The 19,965-nt window shown below is 40.0% G+C and overlaps 1 protein-coding gene across 4 annotated transcripts in view; it reads left to right on the plus strand.

The window, feature by feature from the left end:
* ANO3 (anoctamin 3) overlaps positions 1 to 17,069 on the plus strand; it is a 212,940-nt gene extending 195,871 nt beyond the window's left edge. For all 4 annotated transcript variants that reach the window (XM_063332451.1, XM_063332450.1, XM_063332454.1 and 1 more), the window contains 9 exons: positions 870 to 981; positions 2,205 to 2,262; positions 3,078 to 3,175; positions 5,009 to 5,154; positions 5,262 to 5,414; positions 6,100 to 6,247; positions 8,607 to 8,687; positions 9,549 to 9,654; positions 10,436 to 17,069. In XM_063332451.1, the coding sequence (XP_063188521.1) occupies positions 870 to 981; positions 2,205 to 2,262; positions 3,078 to 3,175; positions 5,009 to 5,154; positions 5,262 to 5,414; positions 6,100 to 6,247; positions 8,607 to 8,687; positions 9,549 to 9,654; positions 10,436 to 10,618 (1,085 nt within the window). In that variant the 3' untranslated portion in view covers positions 10,619 to 17,069. The remainder of the gene's footprint in view (positions 1 to 869; positions 982 to 2,204; positions 2,263 to 3,077; positions 3,176 to 5,008; positions 5,155 to 5,261; positions 5,415 to 6,099; positions 6,248 to 8,606; positions 8,688 to 9,548; positions 9,655 to 10,435) is intronic.
* Positions 17,070 to 19,965: the final 2,896 nt, after the last annotated feature.

The raw sequence follows: 19,965 nt of genomic DNA on the forward strand, positions 1-19,965 counted from the left end.
ACATCCAAGGCAGTGCAGACCCAGACAGAATACTTGTAGCCCTACTACACATTTCTACAATTCTTTCAATGTCAAAAAATACCAAAGAAGGACCTCCATCCTTTCCTCGTTGAATCGCAAACTCTTTAACACTTCACAAGAATTATAGTAGGGAAGTCTTGAGGATGAAGTAGTGGTCTCACAGGAGTATTTAGAAGGTGAGATGCCTGGGTGAGATACCAGCTGGATGTTGGTTGTCTCTTTTCCCTCTGCTGCCCTTGGCAGCCCCTGTCTGTTGCTCTGCTGATGCCAAGTGCTTTTGCTTTTTGTTTGGGGGATTTTGGTGTGTGTTAATATTATTTTTAAAATTGAGATACCTGTAACCTTAAAATTAAAGAATCTCGCTGATTTCAGAACCTTTTCCTGGACGTGGAACAGGTATCTTCCCATAGAGATGTGACCTGTTCTGTACCAGGAAGCTTTTACCTCTGATATTTATTCTGAAAACGTCTGCTTTTCAGTCATTCAGTCACCAAAAAAATAATAACATAGAATTTTCTTGGCATTTTAGAATTTAACTAAATTCTGGATATTGCAAAAAAGAGATTCTCTTTTTACTAGGGCAAATTTATACCAGTGATAAAGATAGTATCACAGCAATATAATAATACTAACATGATAAGAACCAACATAGGCTAAACTGGGCCGATGGTTTTGTGACCTGCAGACTGAACACTTTGAGGGGGGGAAAAAATCAATTACAACCTGATGGGGCACCACGACTTGAAGCCGTTGCTTGTCTTGTCAGCGTTGATTGATGTCTGATGTATGAGTTAGGCATAACTTGATTTCATTTTTGTTTATATAATGTACGTTGTGTCTTTCCGCAGAGCACCCTAGAACTGAATCTGAATGGGAAAACAGCTTTGCCTTGAAAATGTTCCTCTTCCAGTTTGTCAACTTGAACAGCTCCATCTTTTACATTGCCTTTTTTCTTGGCAGGTAAGTTACCGTTGCTTACTGCTTTTAAAGGAAAACTTGCACAGAACTCATAATCCTGGCGGATTTTATAGGTTTGAAGACAATACAGTGACAGTTCGAACTGCAACATTTAGATGCGAGTCAGTTTCTGAGGATAATTAATAACACAAAATTAATGTTTTAACCGTATGTGAGGGTTGGACCCTTGAAATCTTTACTCACGAAACTGGGCAGTAAGAAGTCTACTTTTTAAGTGGGTCTATGTATGTGACTTTCCTACTAAATGGGAATTCAGAAGCTTTGAAAATACAGCCACTTTCTAAATGCGGGTCTGTATTTAGCCCTGCACTAGTAGGCTTTATTAATTTTTCCTTGTTTATTCTCCTTTGGTTACATTTCCCAGGATCCATTCCTATAAATAGTAAATAGTGTCTGGTAGGTCTTACACAAGGCAGAAATTTTGGCTTCAATTTCTGTGTGTATCTTTAGCTCAGAGCATGAGATACTGGACAGGTCCAACCTCGCTTCATCTTCACTTCAACTTCTCTATGATCAGACTTCTCATTCCTGCAGAACCTACAGTACCTGCTATAAAGTTTTGTAATATAATTTCAGTTCAAGCTTGTTTGAAAGAAAAATAAAACCTCTAGTGAAGACTGTTGGTAATATCCGGTGGTGCGTTTGCCGTACAGTTTCTAAACTTCTTTGTATCTTGCTGACTTCTGTGTCTAGTTGGACCAGGCATGGGGATTTTTCTCTCTCGTATATAACTTATCACTGAGGTCATTAAGAATTTTTATTCGGTTCATTATACAAGAGTCTGTTAGATCTGTAAAAAGCATTTAGTTACGATGGGTTTGGAAGCGATTTTGTGCTCGTATGTCTGAGAGTGCAATCCGGTGCATACTTCATGTGGGCAAGCAGAATCCCCGCGCTGCAGTAAATTCCTCTGCATTGCGATGGCTTATCTTCTTAGAAGTAGATTAGAGAGCCTGAATATCTAACATCTAAAACCTCTGAAGCTAGGATATTTGTCCTGGACATAATAAAAGCTTAAGATGGCTTGCAAAATGATGGTCCTTGTTTGCATTCTGAAACTACCATATCCTACAGATACCAGCTTTAAGCCTGTGTGATTTAATGTGTTTATATGTCATGACTGTGCTCCGAGGATGTTGTGAAACAGCTACCGATACAGGGTGTTCTTGGAATGTCCATTAAGAAACAGAAATCTTATTTTCCAGATTTGCAGGCCGCCCAGGAAAGTACAACAAGCTTTTTAACAGATGGAGACTGGAAGAGGTAAGCAATCCTATTTTGTGCTCTTGGGCAACTTCCATGAGTAAAAAGGAAATGGCTGAAGGACGTGAATTATGTCCAGTCTGAAAGATTTATCATTCCATCTAAGTGAAGAGTAAACTCTTATTTATAGCAGAGGATAGGAAACAGGAGATGTGTTTTTCCTTCTGCATTTTCCACTGTGCTGAGTGACTCTGCATGAGACGCGCAGTTCTTTCTGCCTCTCTCTTGGGGAAGAGCAAGCAGTGGTAGTCCCTTACCTCTCAGGCACTGCTGACTCCTACATGACTGGCATCTCCTGGGCACGTGGATTTATTGGGTGGAGGGCATAAGTATAATGCCGTCAGCTTTTTTTATCGGCTTCTTAAGTTTCTGCCAGTGTAAAAATGCTGATTTAAAAGAAGAAAAATAGTATTTTCGAAACACAGCTTGAAAGCACGTTAGAATTGCACCTCCCTTGATATCACTAGCATGCTGAGGTTACCTCATATCTCCGAAAAGCAGGCTTCTTCTGTTGAACCTTGGTAGCCACAGAGTAAAATACCATAACTTTGTACTCCACAGTCTAAAACAATACGATCCAGTTCTCCAAGAAATAATACGTCTAAAGGTTGTTCAACTAAAATCTGTGTTAATATTTATGTTATTAATATTTATTTTAATATTTCTGTAGCTGGAGGTTAGTGTTTTTCACCAAACATATTTGAGTATTTCTCCATTCACTCTGTGAACAAATAAAAATGAAAGGAATAATGAAATCAATAGTAAATTAAAAATTATCTGATTTTAGCTGCTGATCCTTTTCCATTTCATTTCAGTGTCATCCTAGTGGCTGCTTGATAGATCTGTGTTTGCAAATGGGAGTTATTATGGTTTTGAAACAAATGTGGAACAACTTCATGGAGCTAGGCTATCCGTAAGTTCAGATACTAAAACTTGTTTTACAAGCAGTGATTACACACTAGTGTGAATCGGGGATAGGGAAAAATATTTTTCTCATTTGAGTGGAGGGCAAAGTTTCGTCGTTAATTGAAATTCATTATCATCATTACTTGATGAAGAGAATGAACAGCTGAAATACCGATCTCTGGGATTGTATGTTCATAAGCAGATAAAATGGGATTCTTCATCAGGTTCAAATTTACATTTGTACTTAACATACAAATTTACAGTATCACTCAAAACCTAATCATCAGTATTGATTTTCAACCTTCCCTGAAGGGTGAGGAGGACTTGCTACTAGTGCTTACACAAGGCTTGTGTTCAGTACTAGCTCTGAGACCTAAAAATACAGTTATTAAATACATAACTGGGTCTACATTCTTCCCCTACGTGCTGAAAGAAGCATAAATCGTCCACTTTTGCCAGAATAACTATTTCAAGTACAACACATGTTTGCAGAATGTTTCCACTTTTTGCATCTCACATACGGTAAACTTATTCCCAAGAGAAGCATTAAGTGCTGCTCTAAGATAAAGCTTCTCAGGGTATGTTAACCATCTAAATTGTTTATTGTGATTTCATTTTCCATAATACAAACAGAGCTGTTCAGCTACTGAAAAGAGTAATAGGCTAAGAGTCTTACAGCTCTCTGGAAACTGGCAGAATGTGTTTTCCGTAAAAGCAAAAGGTTGCTCATCAAATCTTAACTTAATCAAAGTCTTAACCTTGAAAATATGTCAGAAAAGGTTATGCTCACAACGTGCGATCATTCTGCAAACGAGGGGCGGTGCACCGTAGTGCTGTGAGACGGGAGTTCCTGAGAAGAAGGAACCCACTTGAAGTATCAGGCTTCCTGTCTTCTCAGCCCAGCAGCATCTGCACTCTTGTCTACAATTTATTTTGGAACGTGCTGGTAGTCCTTTACGGAACGCAGTGTTTTGTTTTGACAAAACCAGTGTTTGCCACTAAGGCCTTTCAGTAACAAGAGAGACCAAGAGCTGAACGCTAAATTAGCTTGAGAAAAAATAGCAGCCTGTTAATAACAGTATTTATAAGAACATTATTTCCCATCTTCAGTCTCTTTTCAGTAATACCTAGAAACAAATACTAGCCTTTAATTTCCACCTTTGTCAGTAGTGGATAATATTTTTCACTTGTATAACACTTTTCATTTGTGAGACTGTTACCTACTTAATATTTGTAACTACTTTGTGAAAGGACCTCCCCACACCTTTTATAAAACATAGTCTTAAATATTTGCAGCTTCAGACACTTTTTTCCTGCTTGAAGACAAAAATATTCTGTAGAGCATCGAGATCTTTCGATTTGTTCAAAGAGTAGTAGACCTATTGTCTACTGTTCGATTTATTCTGGTATTATAGAGTTCTTAATGAGCTCTACTTATTTGCTTTGTCTTTTAAGGATTAAAAATAAAGTGTTATTTACTTTTTTAATGCTCTCACTATGCAGGGTTTGTTTTTTTTCCTGTTCCCTTTTTTTTATTTAGGTGTTCAGGTAGATCCTACCAAGAAAGTCTATGCAAGCAAATTCCATATTCTGAAAAGCTTACGTGTACAATGCCTAACATGCTACTTTAAAGACAGAATCAAAATCATAATGCAGAGCTGAGAACTTTTGGAAGTTCTTTGAATTGTATCTTACATGATATTGTGACTATTTCCAGAAAGTAGCAAAGTAAACACTCAGGTGCTATTCAAAATAGACCCGCTTGCTTTAGAACAATACCAGGAAGTACGGTAAATTACTGAGCAAGTGCAGTTAATAATGCTTTGTTTCTCTAATAAAGTTTATTACAGAATTGGTGGTCACGACGCAAAATGAAGAGAGGAGGGCAATTAATGGAGCATAAAATCTCTCTACCTCAGTGGGAGAAAGATTGGAATCTGCAGCCTATGAATCTCCATGGTTTAATGGACGAATACTTAGAGATGGGTGAGCGAATTTAGGGAGATGTCACTTTTCTTAAGGAACTGGAACTGTGTTGCACGTTAAAAGATCTTTTGCATTTCCACTTTCTAACCATAGAAATACCTGTCTAGTTTTACAGTTTGGCTTTACCACCATCTTCGTTGCTGCCTTCCCACTGGCACCTCTCCTGGCGCTGCTTAACAATATCATCGAAATAAGGTTAGATGCCTACAAGTTTGTGACCCAGTGGCGAAGACCTATGCCTGCAAGAGCAACAGATATAGGTGAGAGAACCTAATGACTGTCACTGGCAGGTACCATCTCTTTGTGTTTCCTTCCTTAATATAGCTTAACCCTCGAAATGAAATATTTCATGCACCAAGAGTGAAATCGGTAATGTAACCTACAGGTCTCAACGACAACTCTCTTGTTAAGCAACAAAAGCGTACTCAGTTGCTGAGCTAAGAGGACTCCTCAACCTTGCTTTCCATTTCCTATAAGGGATCATAATAGTAGGAATTTTGAAAACAGACGAAATACTATTTCAGGCTTCTGATGTGTGGAACTCTAGGTCTAAAATGCTATCAAAATCCGATAAATTTAAAAATTAAGCCTAAGGACTAAATTGACTTTTGGCTTAAAACTGAATTAAAGAAAAATAAGAAATCTCTCCCCAAAATCTTGTATTTGTCCTTTATTAACCAAAGATCATGGTTATACCTTGGTTGCTTAGCCATTTCTTCTCAGCAGGGTGTGCCCTTCTGTAAGACTTCATTCAGGTGGAGCCAGCGGTGGCGGGAATGTGGGACCGTGGCTTAATCTTGACTAGTTTTTCTGACTGAATAATTCTTTCTCAATAAGAAGGGAAAACCGTATGGCTAATAATGACTTTAATATCACTAGTATGATTTTATATGACTTAATATGACTGTTAAAACCTAATGATTTTGTCATTTCCCTTGTTTCCAGGTATCTGGTATGGGATTCTGGAAGGAATTGGTGTTCTGGCGGTCATCACCAATGCCTTTGTTATTGCCATTACTTCCGATTACATTCCACGTTTTGTCTATGCATACAAATACGGTCCCTGTACAGATCAAGGATACAGACAAGAAAAGTAATTAAGATATTTTATATATACATATATATTTCAGCGGAAGCACACTTTTGCTGCTGCCTTTCTGTGTTAACATACTTAACATACATCAGTAACATTTTACCTTTTACAACTGTGCAAACCTTCACAGATGTGAAGTGCAAGTAACTCAGCCATTCCAGAGAGTTTGCAAATTAACTCCACAGTTATAGAAGTGGAAAATCATGTCTTCTATTCTGAATGCAAACAATTAAGTTCAGTATACATCGTAGCAGTTTTCAAGCGTTCTCTTGGTAAGCTTTTCTTCTTTTCTGCAATAGTTCTGGACTGTCTTCTCCCACCACGCTTCCACACACAGATATATGTTCCCGAACCCTTTTTTATCCTAAGCTTTGTTCACCCTTAGCCCTCTCTGCCTGTTTCTCTTCAGATTTCATAGAATCATAGAATGGTTAGAGTTGGAAGGGACCTTAAAGATCACCTAGTTCCAACCCCCTGCCATGGGCAGGGACACCTCCCACCAGACCAGGCTGCTCCAAGCCCCATCCAGCCTGGCCTTGAACACCTCCAGGGATGGGGCAGCCACAGCTTCTCTGGGCAACCTGGGCCAGGGGCTCACCACCCTCACAGGAAAGAATTTCTTCTTAATGTCTAATCTAAATCTCCCCTCTTTCAGTTTAAAACCATTACCCCGTGTCCCATCACTACACTCCCTGATCAAGAGTCCCTCCCCATCTCTCCCGTAGCCCTTTTAGGTACTGGAAGAGACTCTTAAGGTCTCCTTGGAGCCTTCTCTTCTCCAGGCTGAACAACCCCAACTCTCTCAGCCTGAATTCATGGGAAGGGTGCTCCAGCCCTCTGATCATCTTTGTGGCCCTCCTCTGGACTTGCTTCAACAGGTCCATGTCCTTCTGGTGTTGAGGGCTCCAGAGCTTGCAGCCAAGCTCCAGCAAGAATGGCCTTGACGCTCTTCAGCCTAACTCCATACGGAGTGCGTCTTAGCTTCAAGCAAGGTATCCTGCCTCTTTGTACCACCAGGCCAGTTTCCTGCACTTCTCTCCGGACACTTACCGGTCTCTGAACTGTGGGTCCACCATGCTCTGTCTGCTTTTCACACTGTCTAGCATGACCTTTTACATGATGTAAACAGATCACGGTATTCATGGGCATCCTCTCTTTCATTTGGAGACCAGTGCCCTACGGGTGGTTTTGGGGGGTGGTTCTGGAGAGTTTTTTGTTGTGGGTTTTGTTTTTTTTTTTAAATATGTGAATCAGGGTTACCTCCAGAAAAGGAAGCATTGCTTTGCTAATGCTACAGCACATCTCACAAGCACAACTTATCTTCTTCATTGCGTGGGAGAAAGGAGAAGAGTGAAAGCATCAAGGCTTGTCCAGCAAGCGAGTGCCGCTGCATTCACAGACTGTGCCTCACCCCAGACTGCGGGGGTCTGTCCTTCCTTCCCTCACTGCTCCATCTCTAATCATTCAAAATAGAGATTCATTCTTGTGGTGTTCCAGGAAGAGAGAATTTAAGGGCAAAAAGACCGAGGCAGGACAGGATGAAAAGAGACAATAGCAGAAAAACATCAGTGCTTAACGTGCACTATCCATTTAATAGAGAACTATGCAATTCTGCTACTTCTTTTGCCAGTAATGATTTGAGGTGTCACAGCAAACCGGAAGGTTCAGTAGGTATAATGGGATTCCTGATGCATCTCTTTTTAAATGTTCTTTGCCTTTCAGAAGGCTCTTTGTTAAATTACAGGACAGATTTCCAAGATGGGATGTCTTACATGTCCATGGTCTTCCAGGAACAGACAAAAAATTCACTCCTACAGTGATAATTCAATGTATTTATGGGATTTGTGTCTTTAATACTAATAAATTGTTGCCTTTAAGATGGCTGTTTGGTATATACGCACTGCTCATTTTATCATTGGTGAGAATTCTTTGATTCGACTCATAACACCTGTCATTTTCTGGTATATGCTGCATGATTGGTGGCAAATTCTGCAAGGATGTTAAATTGCTCTCCTTTCTGCCTCTATAGCCGTCTTTCTAAGTTTGGTTATTTTAGGAGACAGTGAAGAACACTGTAGCAACATTTTTTGTTTTATACCTGCTGGTAGATGAGAAGCAAAAACATGAAAAGTACTGAAAATAGATTTTTTAAACAGTGTTATCCCCAAAACAGATGTTATTTGCTTCTTTCCAATAAAACACTGCTTCTCTGCTTGAAATTTTAGAATTGCTTTTGTCCTTGTAAGCAGATAAAATAGTAAGCTCACGCTATGTGACAGCGGAATGTGTTTACATACGGGATCTATGCTATGTAACTACTTTATGAAGAAAGTCTTGACCCTGTGTGTTTTCCTTTCAGATGCTTAAAAGGGTATGTCAACAGCAGTTTATCAGTATTTGATTTGAGTGAACTTGGGATGGGATACTCAGGATATTGCCGGTACGTTTCGATGCTCTCCCTTCTTGTAATACAGGCGTAGGCGTTAATACAGACATTAAATTGAAAGTCAGTGCTTAAATTACTGGCAGAATAGGATTTTTTGCCTGTAAAAGCATTGGAGCTCAAGTTTGTTCAACATGGAAGTCTCAGGTGCAAACACTGTGTGGTAGGATGCAATACTACCATGCTGGAAACCTGTCTTCTGAGTTTTTCCAGGATTTTTACAAGCCGTATCTTTCATGCCTCTATGAATTATTTCATTTTGAACTTTCCCCAGCTGCAAAGAAGGATAAAAATTATCATTTAAGTTTTGTTAAGTATGGTGAGGTCTATTAATTAACATACACCATTCAAATTTTTGTTGGGGCTCTAACCCGGGTCGAGATCCCAAGCAGTTATGCGAGATAAATGCAAGAAATTCAGCATAGAAATTAAATACCGCATGGCATGAGTGCGTTCCTTCTGGTTTCAGGTCTAGTTTTACAGTGAGAGTTAGCTCGAATTGACTAAGAAGCTACAGAATCACGTTACGTTTATGCAAACTTTGTCTGGAGAATCTCAAATGCTCATAAGCAAAGGCAGGAAGCAATTTAGAGTCAATGAACTTGAACGTAACACTCCAAGGTGTCAGCTTTGTAACAACAAAAGAATTTGGAAGCAAAAAATTCCATCTTATAAGCAGCTCTATTTAATTGCCGGTATTGTGGACTGTTCTTCTCCTTTTCTGTTTAATTCCTTTTGAAGTATGCTTTCACTTCAGTTTCTCTCCTTTTCACCAGATCTGGGATACACTAGAGAGCTCTTCACCGTGCTCAGGTTTTTGAGCGCAGTCTCACTCACTGGGTGTTTTTTGCTTTACAGATACAGAGATTACAGAGCCCCACCGTGGAGTTCAACTCCATATGAATTCACTTTGCAGTTCTGGCATGTCCTGGCAGCGCGGCTGGCCTTCATCATAGTGTTTGAGGTTAGTCACGGAAGGGAATAATTCCTTTCTACCTCTTTAAAGTCTCAGTTGATTTTTTTACAGTAGTCCCCTAAAAAAATTGTCAGTATCATCAACTGCTTGTTCGTTACAGTCAAGAAAGAGACAAAAGTAAATCACCCTCCCCAAACGGTTGTCAGTCAGCCGCTTCAAACTCAGTTGAGCATGAACAGGCTTTAGAGTCCCTCCGAAATTATATTTCCTTGATAGTCGTCCTATAAGTCATGTTGGTTGCCAACCAAATCCTTCAAGTTTTATTGAAAAAGAAGAAATGCAACTTAGGTGTACGTTAAGCGCAGTTATTGCAGGTTAAAACGTGTGTCAGGAAAATGATACATGATTGTAGTCTAATATAAAAGTAGAAATGTGTGTACTAGCTTTGAAGAACGTATTACATACTGTCCAGGAATCTGGTTGGTTACTTGGGTTACAAACTCTTAACAAATTCTGCTTGTAGGTAGTGTTTGCTATTGTTATTCAAACTAACCTTTCCTGCAGTCACATCTTCATTTAGGTCACTAGCTATACTTTTAGTTTTACTTTTCGGAAGACTTCAGCATTTTCATATTTCTGGTAGACCACTCATTTACTCCCGCGCGCGCGTGTTTGTGTGTGTGTGTATTTAAAAAACAAAGGAGCTGCTTTTCAGTCATTAATTGAATCTCAGTTCCAGTTTTGCCACAGACTTTTCCGCCCTAAAATGTGGTCCTAGAAATGAATATTTCTGCATCTTTGAAGCAATTATTTTCGTTCTTCTTTTCAGCACCTTGTTTTTGGAATAAAGTCTTTCATTGCCTACCTGATTCCAGACATGCCCAAAGACTTGTGTGACAGAATGAGGAGAGAGAAGTACTTAGTCCAGGAAATGATGTATGAGGCTGAACTGGAGCATTTGCAGAGAGAAAGAAAAAAGAACGGGAAACAGTATCACCATGAATGGCCTTAGTCACTACCATGCTGCAGCAAAAACACTGTTTGGGAACTGAAGAGTGCAGTTACAAAAATGAAATCAGGGTCTGGCATCTGTGTGTGAGATTGGCAGTGTGTGTATGTTCTTGCTGGGCAGTACAGTTGCAGACTGTGATGGGAACTGGAAAATTGATGCTTCCGATGAAGAAAATGAAGAGCCTTACCTGTAGCTGGTCTGTGGTGAGCACCAAGAAGAATTTGCACTCAGGAATGTGCAGACAGATTAAAAATTCGGACACTCCAGTTTAAAAAAAGGCAATGAATTTCCATGCTGTTCATGAAGATACTGACAGCATAATGAAAATAAAAAATTACCTGTGAACTTATACAGTAAGGGCATGACTAAAATCAACTTACGTGATATCCACTACTTCTACAGCTTCTGATTGCTCAGCTCCATCTGTAATGCCTCTGAAGAAAAGAGCAATTGTTGCCTTTGTGGCCATAATTTGATATAAACGATCTTGCAGGCTTACTGTTTTGTCAGGTTTGTCCTAGTCTCTTGTTGAGATTGTGGATGTGGTCCTACCCTAAAAAAGGGGTCTATGGCTGCTTAATATATACTATGCAGTTTCAGATTTGCACATCAGTGTCATTAATTTATCCTTCTAGTTGAAAACCAAAAATTGTAAATTCAAAGAGAAAACAGCAGCACTAAGAGAACGCGTCGCATTGCCCACGTTGCAGCTCCGTTTGAAAATGACATGGCTGTTGAGTTGTCTTTCCACTTCCCTGTGCAGAAAGGCCACCTCCGCACGCTTCCAGGATGAAAGCACCGTCATTTTCCTGCTCCCATGTAGCATGCGGATGTGTAACTGTGTTACTTTGACCTCTCTGGGCAACGGTTCCATGACTTCACAGAATGCTAACTTGAAATATTCTCGTACAGCGCAAATGACTTCGTCCAGAATATACAATTAACTCTTTATAGTATGCAAGCTTATGCAGATATATATCAGACATACAGTATAACGTTGTGACTTGCTTGTTCAGGGAAGGAGAAGCAGAGCACTTTATAACAATGCTCTTCTTATTGTAATAGTAAATGTTCCGGTAACGTGCACTTCTTTTATTGGCCTAAGTCAAAGCATGGGAGTTAGATACGGGCAGATATGTATACAGGTTGTATATAAATGCACAAACACACACAGTGGTTACTTTTAGATTTTTTTATTATTATTTGTACGCCTTCTTACAGTTTGGGCAGGGGCTTTTTGGATAAAATCACTATAAAAGGTAGGTGTTCACGTAAAGGATCAAATTTCAGGTTATATGTGCATACAGCAGTGTTGCTTATGGGTATAGTCACATTTTGGTGATTAAATTGTCTATTACTAACATTTCATAATGTGGGAAAAGATAAGCACTTACTTTAAACAATTTAAACGAGTGTGCAGGGTTCACTTGCAGAGAAGGGAGTGGAGAAACAGTTACGATCATTCTGTTTCTCTTCTACAATTTTAAATAACACTTCTCTATATTGGATGAGAAAAATTTAAAAAGCAAAGAGTCAAAGAAGCACAGTAACTATAAAGGCTGCAAATTTTAGCATTATTTTTAGGGATAAAGCCGCAGCAAAATCACTGCTGACGGATATTAGAAGACCTGACTTTTTTACTACTTACAATACCCTATTGAACCAAAAAGTGCGATTCCAGTATTCGCTTGCATGTATTAGCACAATCATTTTCATTTATCCTGCCATATGAAGTTAATTTTAAGAGTCAAGAGCCCATCAAAGTGGATGAGTAGGATCTATTGTATCCAGAGGGCCTGGCCTAGCATCAGACCTTAGGTTCTTAAGTCCTTTCACCATATTCATGGAATTTCTTGGTTAATTCCAGCTCTCTGTGACCAGACAAGGCAACTATAGGAGTATCTATGGTATCGCGTAAAGGAGAAAAGAAATTGGAAGGTATGGTCTAATCAGATTTATTACCCTTTAGCTCTGTGATAAAGGGCTGGTGGAACTCAGCTTCCCGTATTTTGGAAAGGCTGTTCTGTTCCTTCTTATTCTGGGTTCTGTGTTACGTTCAAAACGTCTTAATTATTCCTAACCAAATTCCGTGTCTTGATTCAGACAAAAGAATTCTCCTTAGCGCTTATAGGATTCTCCTCAGTGCTTACGGAATCACACCGTTTGTTTTAATTTATCGTCTCTCTCGTTCTGCGGGTTGTCAAGCGCCGTTTGACAGCATTAACGGTGTGTCACAGCGTCTGTTGCTGTGCCGCGTAGCGACAGTCCTTCAGTTCTTCAGAAGGTCACAGATGAGCTCTCTTTTTAATGTTTTCTCTAAAAACAGAATTCCTTGGCTGGTCCAAGGCATAAAGATACAGGATAAAATTAGGCAAAAATCAGAAATATTGATTATTTTATACTTTCCTGTTTCTGCTGTGGATATTGGCACATGTCAATACATACTTATGCAAATTCCAATTGGACTTAAAAAATATGTAGGAAATAAAACCTTTTTGTATTTGAAATTTAAATATATATATTATTAATGATTTTCAACACTGGTGTACAGGAGTGTATCAAAGGCAAGTATGTAGATCTGACATTGTGCATTTTACGCACTGGAGAAGCACAAGAAGTTTTGGAGAAACGCTGTGTGTGTTCCTTTATTTTTGGAGGACATGAACAATGTCTAAAGGTTTTGCCACTCTCTAGCCGTTTGCTTAAGCTGAGAAAACTTTTTGCTAGACTTCGTTTAGTACGCTGTTTGCATTGACTGCACGTTATTTTACTAAAGTATAAGGCACACGCTGTCCTCAGGAATAATGTATTTTATGAATGGTGAATGATCTTTTCATATTCTAAATATCGTCTTTCCAAACACACGAGCAGTATGAATAGGCTGTGCATGCAAGCTGTGTTTGTGAAATCCGACAAAGCTTTAGAACTTCAATTTGTGCAAAAATGCTTTAGATCCTCGCAGATCTGACCTATGACAACTTTGCTCTATGCATGCGCCCTTAGAGAGAGACCGCATGAGCAACTAGGTATTTTTAAATACAAAGGATTAGTCCAAAATGTCTTAATTATTCCTAACCAAATTCCGTGTCTTGATTCAGACAAAAGAAATTTCCATTTCAGAAATAGAAAAAAGTCCACATACGTTATACCCATCTCATTTCTTAGGACTTTTTATTCTAAATTTGTGCCTAATGTGTGAGATGTGAATTCTGGTGACTAAAAAAAAAGGCGGGGGGGAAGAATTCTGCTTCATTAGCCATCCTAATGAGAAGTTTCTTCTTAGAGCTCAGCATCTGTCTGCGCACGGAGGGATGCACGAAGGGCTCAGTGTTCACAACTGGGTGCTAGCAGGGTCGCCTGAAGTTTGAGCGCCGAAGGTGGCTGCAATTCAGTTTCCTTACCAGAAACACGGCACAGTGATCAAGCATCCTAAGAGAGTACTAATATTTGGAAACAAGGAAAACCACATGGTGACCACTTTTTTATTTTTCTTTCCTACCCCTTTTGTTAAAGGATTTATAGAGAAAATTTAGATGAACGTTGAAGTTAATATTGGTGATGACAAGGCTAAAGTTTCCGTAGTGATGCTGGACGATAGGTGGGGTTTTGTTAGTTGTTTCTCTGGAAGTACACATCTTCGTTACAACAAACCACACACCAGCTATTGCTGTGCCCTTTTCCAACAGCAACTTGTCTTAAATTGTGTCCTGAGGATCACTTAGCCTCAGTTGTGTCCTGTGGAAAGCTCGAAAGAGAAACGTCTGGAGGGCCTAGTGAAAATAGGTTAATAGGTCCATTCCTTAATGCATGAAGTCATAAATCTCCTGAGGTTTCCTTCCTAAAACTTTCTGCATAAGGAAAAATATCTTGGGAAACACAGCTTTAGGGTGAGCGTTAATATGGGGAAAGGCAAGAACTTCGGTGATATTTTATTCTTATTGTGCCGCTCAGATGATCGGTCTAATGTAAGCAGTGCACATCTGCAGTTTCCTTGCTGCACCTTCTTCCACTGCAGACTCCAGACGGGAGAGCTGCCGGAGAGAATTTCTGGAGCCGCAGGGTCCAGCGGCGTTACCTGCGAAGTCCTACCTGGCATCATGGGACTTAACGCACGTCACAGTTTGTTCAGGGGCAAATTAGTATATACATATTTAGAAGCATCTTATCATTTGGATCGACTGAAAATGATCCGTGTCCGTAAAATGAAAAGGAATGGTTTGGACATGGTTAACTTAGGAGTGTCACAAATTTTCATTAAAACGATTATAAACTAGAATTTTTTACATACACTGGGCAATGGCCATATCAATAAAACTCATTTTATACAAACAGCCAAATACGAAGGCAATAAAGTCAATGGAAAATCAAACAAACACATTTTCTATTAAGTGTTACACAGGAGAAAAGGGACAGAGATAAAACTAGCGGCATCAACAATCACTCACAACGGAGTAGCACTTCCAGAAGCATTTTATTTTTTATAATCCTCATAAACTACTAATGTTGCTTATTTGGGGGTAAAGGTTGAAACAAATATCCAGCCAGCCTTTCGTAATAATGTTTATTTGGTGTTAAGGCTGACGCTAGAATTCAAACAGAATTCCACTTTTAGACAGACCTGCTATTTTGTTAGTTCCAATGCATATTTTGTCTGACTAAAATACATGCAGGGACACTTGTTGAAGGTGTTTAATTGACTAAATTCCTGTGGCGGAAAATTTAGCAGCTTTAAAAAAATCCCGAAATCGTTTCGTACTCAACCTCATGTTCGCAAAGCCTGTGTTACGCTGGGGTAAAGCGCAGCAAGGCAGCATTTTGGGGCTGGGGATGAGCAGAGGAAGGCAAGGGCTCCTTGTCACTTCAAGTTTCGTTCCGGAATCCCAAATTCTGCAAAAGAAGGTGTTGAAGCCGGAACGTGGTGGCAGACCTGCTGCTCCTTTTCCTTTTCTCTTCTGGCTCATTCTTCACTTACCCTCAGCGTTTTATTAAACGATGCCTTCTTGCTGATGGTCAAATTTCCAGGGCAAATTCTGTAACTGAATTTTTGGGTGTCCCTAGCTGAGATGCGAAGCAAAAAGTGCACAAATACTGGTTTGTCTGGTGCTTTTTACAAGTCGGTATGCGTTGGACGGAGCGGTGCGAGGAAGCGCGGGGTGCATCCCCGGGTGCCATTTGGCCACCCGTTTCTGCATCTGTCCCGCGGGCCACTTTCCCAAGCACTACATTTTGCACTCCCTCTGTCCCTCCCTACGCCCACACAGGCATCCTAAATACCCTGTACAATCCTAGCGTTTTTAAATGTATATAATGGCCTCACGATGACAATTTTTGTCCAATATTGCCATTGCAACCACGTTTACCAGAAATTTGTATGGGCGTGATTTTGGCATAGTCGCGATAGCACAATGTTACCACAACGGCACAAAGTTCTGACGGCACAACAAGGAACTGTAGAGAAATCACGTCGTCATTCCACATTACACAGGAACTTTTGACATCCGGGACTGGGATTTAGTCTTGAAAAGTTAATGGTTTATCCCCTCCTCACTGCACTGGAAATGACCTGGTGTTAGTTCTGTTGGCTCCTTCTAACTTTTTTGCCGTAACCTCTGTAACGTTATATGTTCTCTGTCGTTTGCATTCTTATTGCCGTGAGCTAGTTGTTAGGATGCTACTGGGTGAGAAATTAGGATTGAACCCAATGCAGTCTAAAGCTAATGAGATTCTAAACACCGCGAACACGACGATTTTTCTGTTAATAATGAAAAGAAATTCAGATCGCCTTTTCATCTTGTGTTCTATTCAGATGACTCAGAGTTTTGTATTGAAGAATCTTCCAAACTCTTGGCTCTAATTTTTACCTAGAGTAGTATCACTGAAACGTCAGTTCTTGGAAATGATCTCATGTAAAATCTAACTGAGTAACATAGTTCAGTCATTTTTTACTCTGATAGTCCTGGCTAACTTGCAATATCACGAGCGTAAGAGATTTCTTAAAATGTGTATATATTTGAGATTTATGTAATATTTAAATACAACTTGGTTTCTAAGTAAGGAATGAAAATAAAATGTCAACTATTTTTTCTATTCATAAATCCACACTTTGTAAGTAATGTTTAAACTATAGACTACAGTACCACGGAGCGTTTCAGAGAAATTGACTTTTGTGCACTACAAGCTAGAAGTTCCTCTGGCCTGTCAGCTTTAGGTTTCTTTTGTGTTTTAAGATTACTTTCACAAGCCGATATGTACCCCAGAACTAAAAAAAAAAAAAAAACACACTGAGGAAAAAGTTGCTGATCTGATTAACTATTGTAAGACACTTTTGGCATAAATTTGTCTTTGAGATGCTGTTTACTTTATCAAGGTTTACATGTACAAATGCAACTACTTACTGTATCATACACATTTGAATATTGCATTTTTTCAGTAATAAACTTGGATATCTTTGAAAGAGACTTTGAGCGTCATTGTTCCTCGTATTCAGAGTTAACTTTAAAAAAATCGTACACTGGAAAAGCGGGTGCTCATGTGCCTTCAAACCATAGGAAGTCATTTAAGGGTTAAACTTGTCTCGGACACTTGTTTAACTTTTAACAATTAAATACTCACTTACTGTGGTCTTAAGGCACACAGAGACTCACTTTTCAAATTTTCAATCATTTATGGCCTACTGCTTTCACTAATGACTAACAATTTCTTAAATTTAAGCTCTTGTTTTAGAATTTACATATTCCTAGTTTCTTAATCTCATTTTTTCTTTTTTCAACTCAAGTGCACAGGCTGGCTCTTCTCTGGAAGGATCAGTGGCTCCGGATAAACGTGAAAGAAGATAAGAAGATAACTCTAACTGACACTGACCTGACTATTTAATCGGAGTGGTGATTTTTCTGAATTACACTTTTGCTAGGCCACATCCTACCCAGTGAACTACTAATTAACGATTTTAGCCGTCATACGTAAGTCCACGTGTTGGGCTTAATAAAAGCTTCTGGAATGCCCGACTCCTTTACAAACACAGAAAACACTTGGGCTTGATGAGCAGCTTTAGTTGAAAGAAAACTAGTTCAGAAATACGAAATTAAATTCTTCAGGATATTTCTTCAAAGACATTTTGAGAGAACGCAATTCTAGCCAAGCTAACTCACGTTTTTGACATTGAGTGGACCAATTAAGATTCTCTTATGTGGCAAAGGACTTGATCCTAAGCCTGCAGTGAACCCCATGCTAACGTGTCGCTAAACTTGGAAAAAATACTGAAAGGTGCAACCTGTGCATCTTCCAGCACGCTGAGCGTAGCAATACTGCAATGAGTAAGTGTCGCAATACATATTCAGAGCAGGCTTGGTCACTGTCAGTTAGGTGTCTCTGAATCAGATATCCTCCAACTACCAGTAGAGACGGCTTTTTGATCCACCGTCTAACTATGTATCACAGAATCGCAGAATCTTAGTGGTTGGAAGGGACCTTTGAGATCATCGAGTCCAACCACATTAAAAAAAAAAAAAAAAAACCCACACAAAAAAAAAAAAGCACCCACCAACTAAACGCCACACCCACAACTCCACACACAACACCCCACCACAAACCAATAATCTTGGGCAGTAGAGCATGCCCTGAAGAGCCATGTCTACACATTTCTTAAATACCTCCAGGGATGGTGACTCCACCACCTCCCTGGGCAGGTTGTTCCAGTGCCTGACCACTCTTTCAGTAAAGTAATTCTTCCTAATATCTAACCTAAATCTCCCTTGCCGCAGCTTCATACCATTTCCTCTGGTCCTGTCATTATTCACCTGGGAGAAGAGGCCAACCCCTGCCTCTCTACAGTTTCCTTTCAGGTAGTTGTAGAGGGCAGTGAGGTCTCCCCTCAGCCTTCTCTTCTCCAAACTAAACATGCCCAGCTCCCTCAGCCTCTCCTCATAGGACTTGTTCTCCAGACCCCTCACCAGCTTGGTGGCTCTCCTCTGGCCACCACGCTCCAGCACTTCAATGTCTTTCCTGTAGTGAGGGGCCCAAAACTATGTAGCTTCACATTGGTGTTTTGAACCACTTTCACTCTGGAATTATTCTACATCCTTAAGCGGGATAGTTAGGCTCTCTTCATAAAACCTAAGCGATAACGTGGGTGGTGATATCAAGGATACAATAGTATTACTTACTGAGTGTCCGTCCCTGCCTTGATATCCGTATCAAGTACGGAAGCGTAACCAGACAGCGTGCCACGTGAGACACCAGGCTGCCAGCCCACCTCAGCTGTAAGCTTTTATGAGATTATAAAAGCAGTGTAAAAGGGATTAACGCAAATATTGACTTAACTCTCAGTTTGTTGACAAACTGTCCTGGGCAAGGGAGACATTGTTGATATACAGACTGCGGTTTCTGTTCTCTGATTCACTATCCTGGGACCGTTCCCAGAGGCAGGGCATGAACACAGGTGGGGCAAGTAACTGCAAGGACCCAGTTGACCTAGATCTACATCACAAAGATGGTTGCTGGTAAAGCAAAAGCGATAGCTGGGTTCTTCAAAGCAATTACCAGCTAAATATCAGCAGGGTCTATAACTGAGCGGTCTTTGATATTTTCATTCTATCCGTTTCGTTCAACGGTGAGTTTTGTTTAAAAACAAATGCGCTCATCCAAAAAACTACATCACGAAATTCATCTAGGTGAGAGGTGGTCTGTTGCGTTTGATTTACAACAGGCAAGCTTTAGAGGAAATGCTTTTCACTGAAATAGAGTACTTAGTGGACTAGGTACCTTCTTCCAAGTCATAGAATAGAATCATAGAATCATTCAGGTTGGAAAAGACCCTTGGGATCATTGAGTCCAACCATCAACCCCACTCTACAAAGTTCTCCCCTACACCATATCCCCCAACACCACATCTCAATGACTCTTAAACACATCCAGGGATGGTGACTCCACCACCTCCCTGGGCAGCCTATTCCAGTGTCTGACCACTCTTCCTGTGAAGAATTTTTTCCTAATGTCCAGCCTAAACCTACCCTGTTGCAGCTTGAAGCCATTTCCTCTTGTTCTATCACTAATTACCTGTGAGAAGAGACCAGCACCAACCTCTCTACAATGTCCTTTCAAGTAGTTGTAGAGAGTGATGGGGTCTCCCCTCAGCCTCCTCTTCCTCAAACTAAACAGTCCCAGCTCCTTCAATCACTCCTCATAAGATTTATTCTCCAGGCCCTTCACCAGCTTCGTTGCCCTCCTCTGCAGCCAGTTTTTCCATGAGAATTCTATGGGTGACAGTGTCAAATGCTTTTCGAAAGTCTAGGTAGACAATGTCCACAGCCTTTCCCTCATCCAATAATCGGATCATCTTGTCATAGCAG

The sequence above is a fragment of the Chroicocephalus ridibundus genome, chromosome 4 (assembly GCF_963924245.1).
Source record: "Chroicocephalus ridibundus chromosome 4, bChrRid1.1, whole genome shotgun sequence".
NCBI classification, from domain to species: Eukaryota; Metazoa; Chordata; class Aves; order Charadriiformes; family Laridae; genus Chroicocephalus; species Chroicocephalus ridibundus.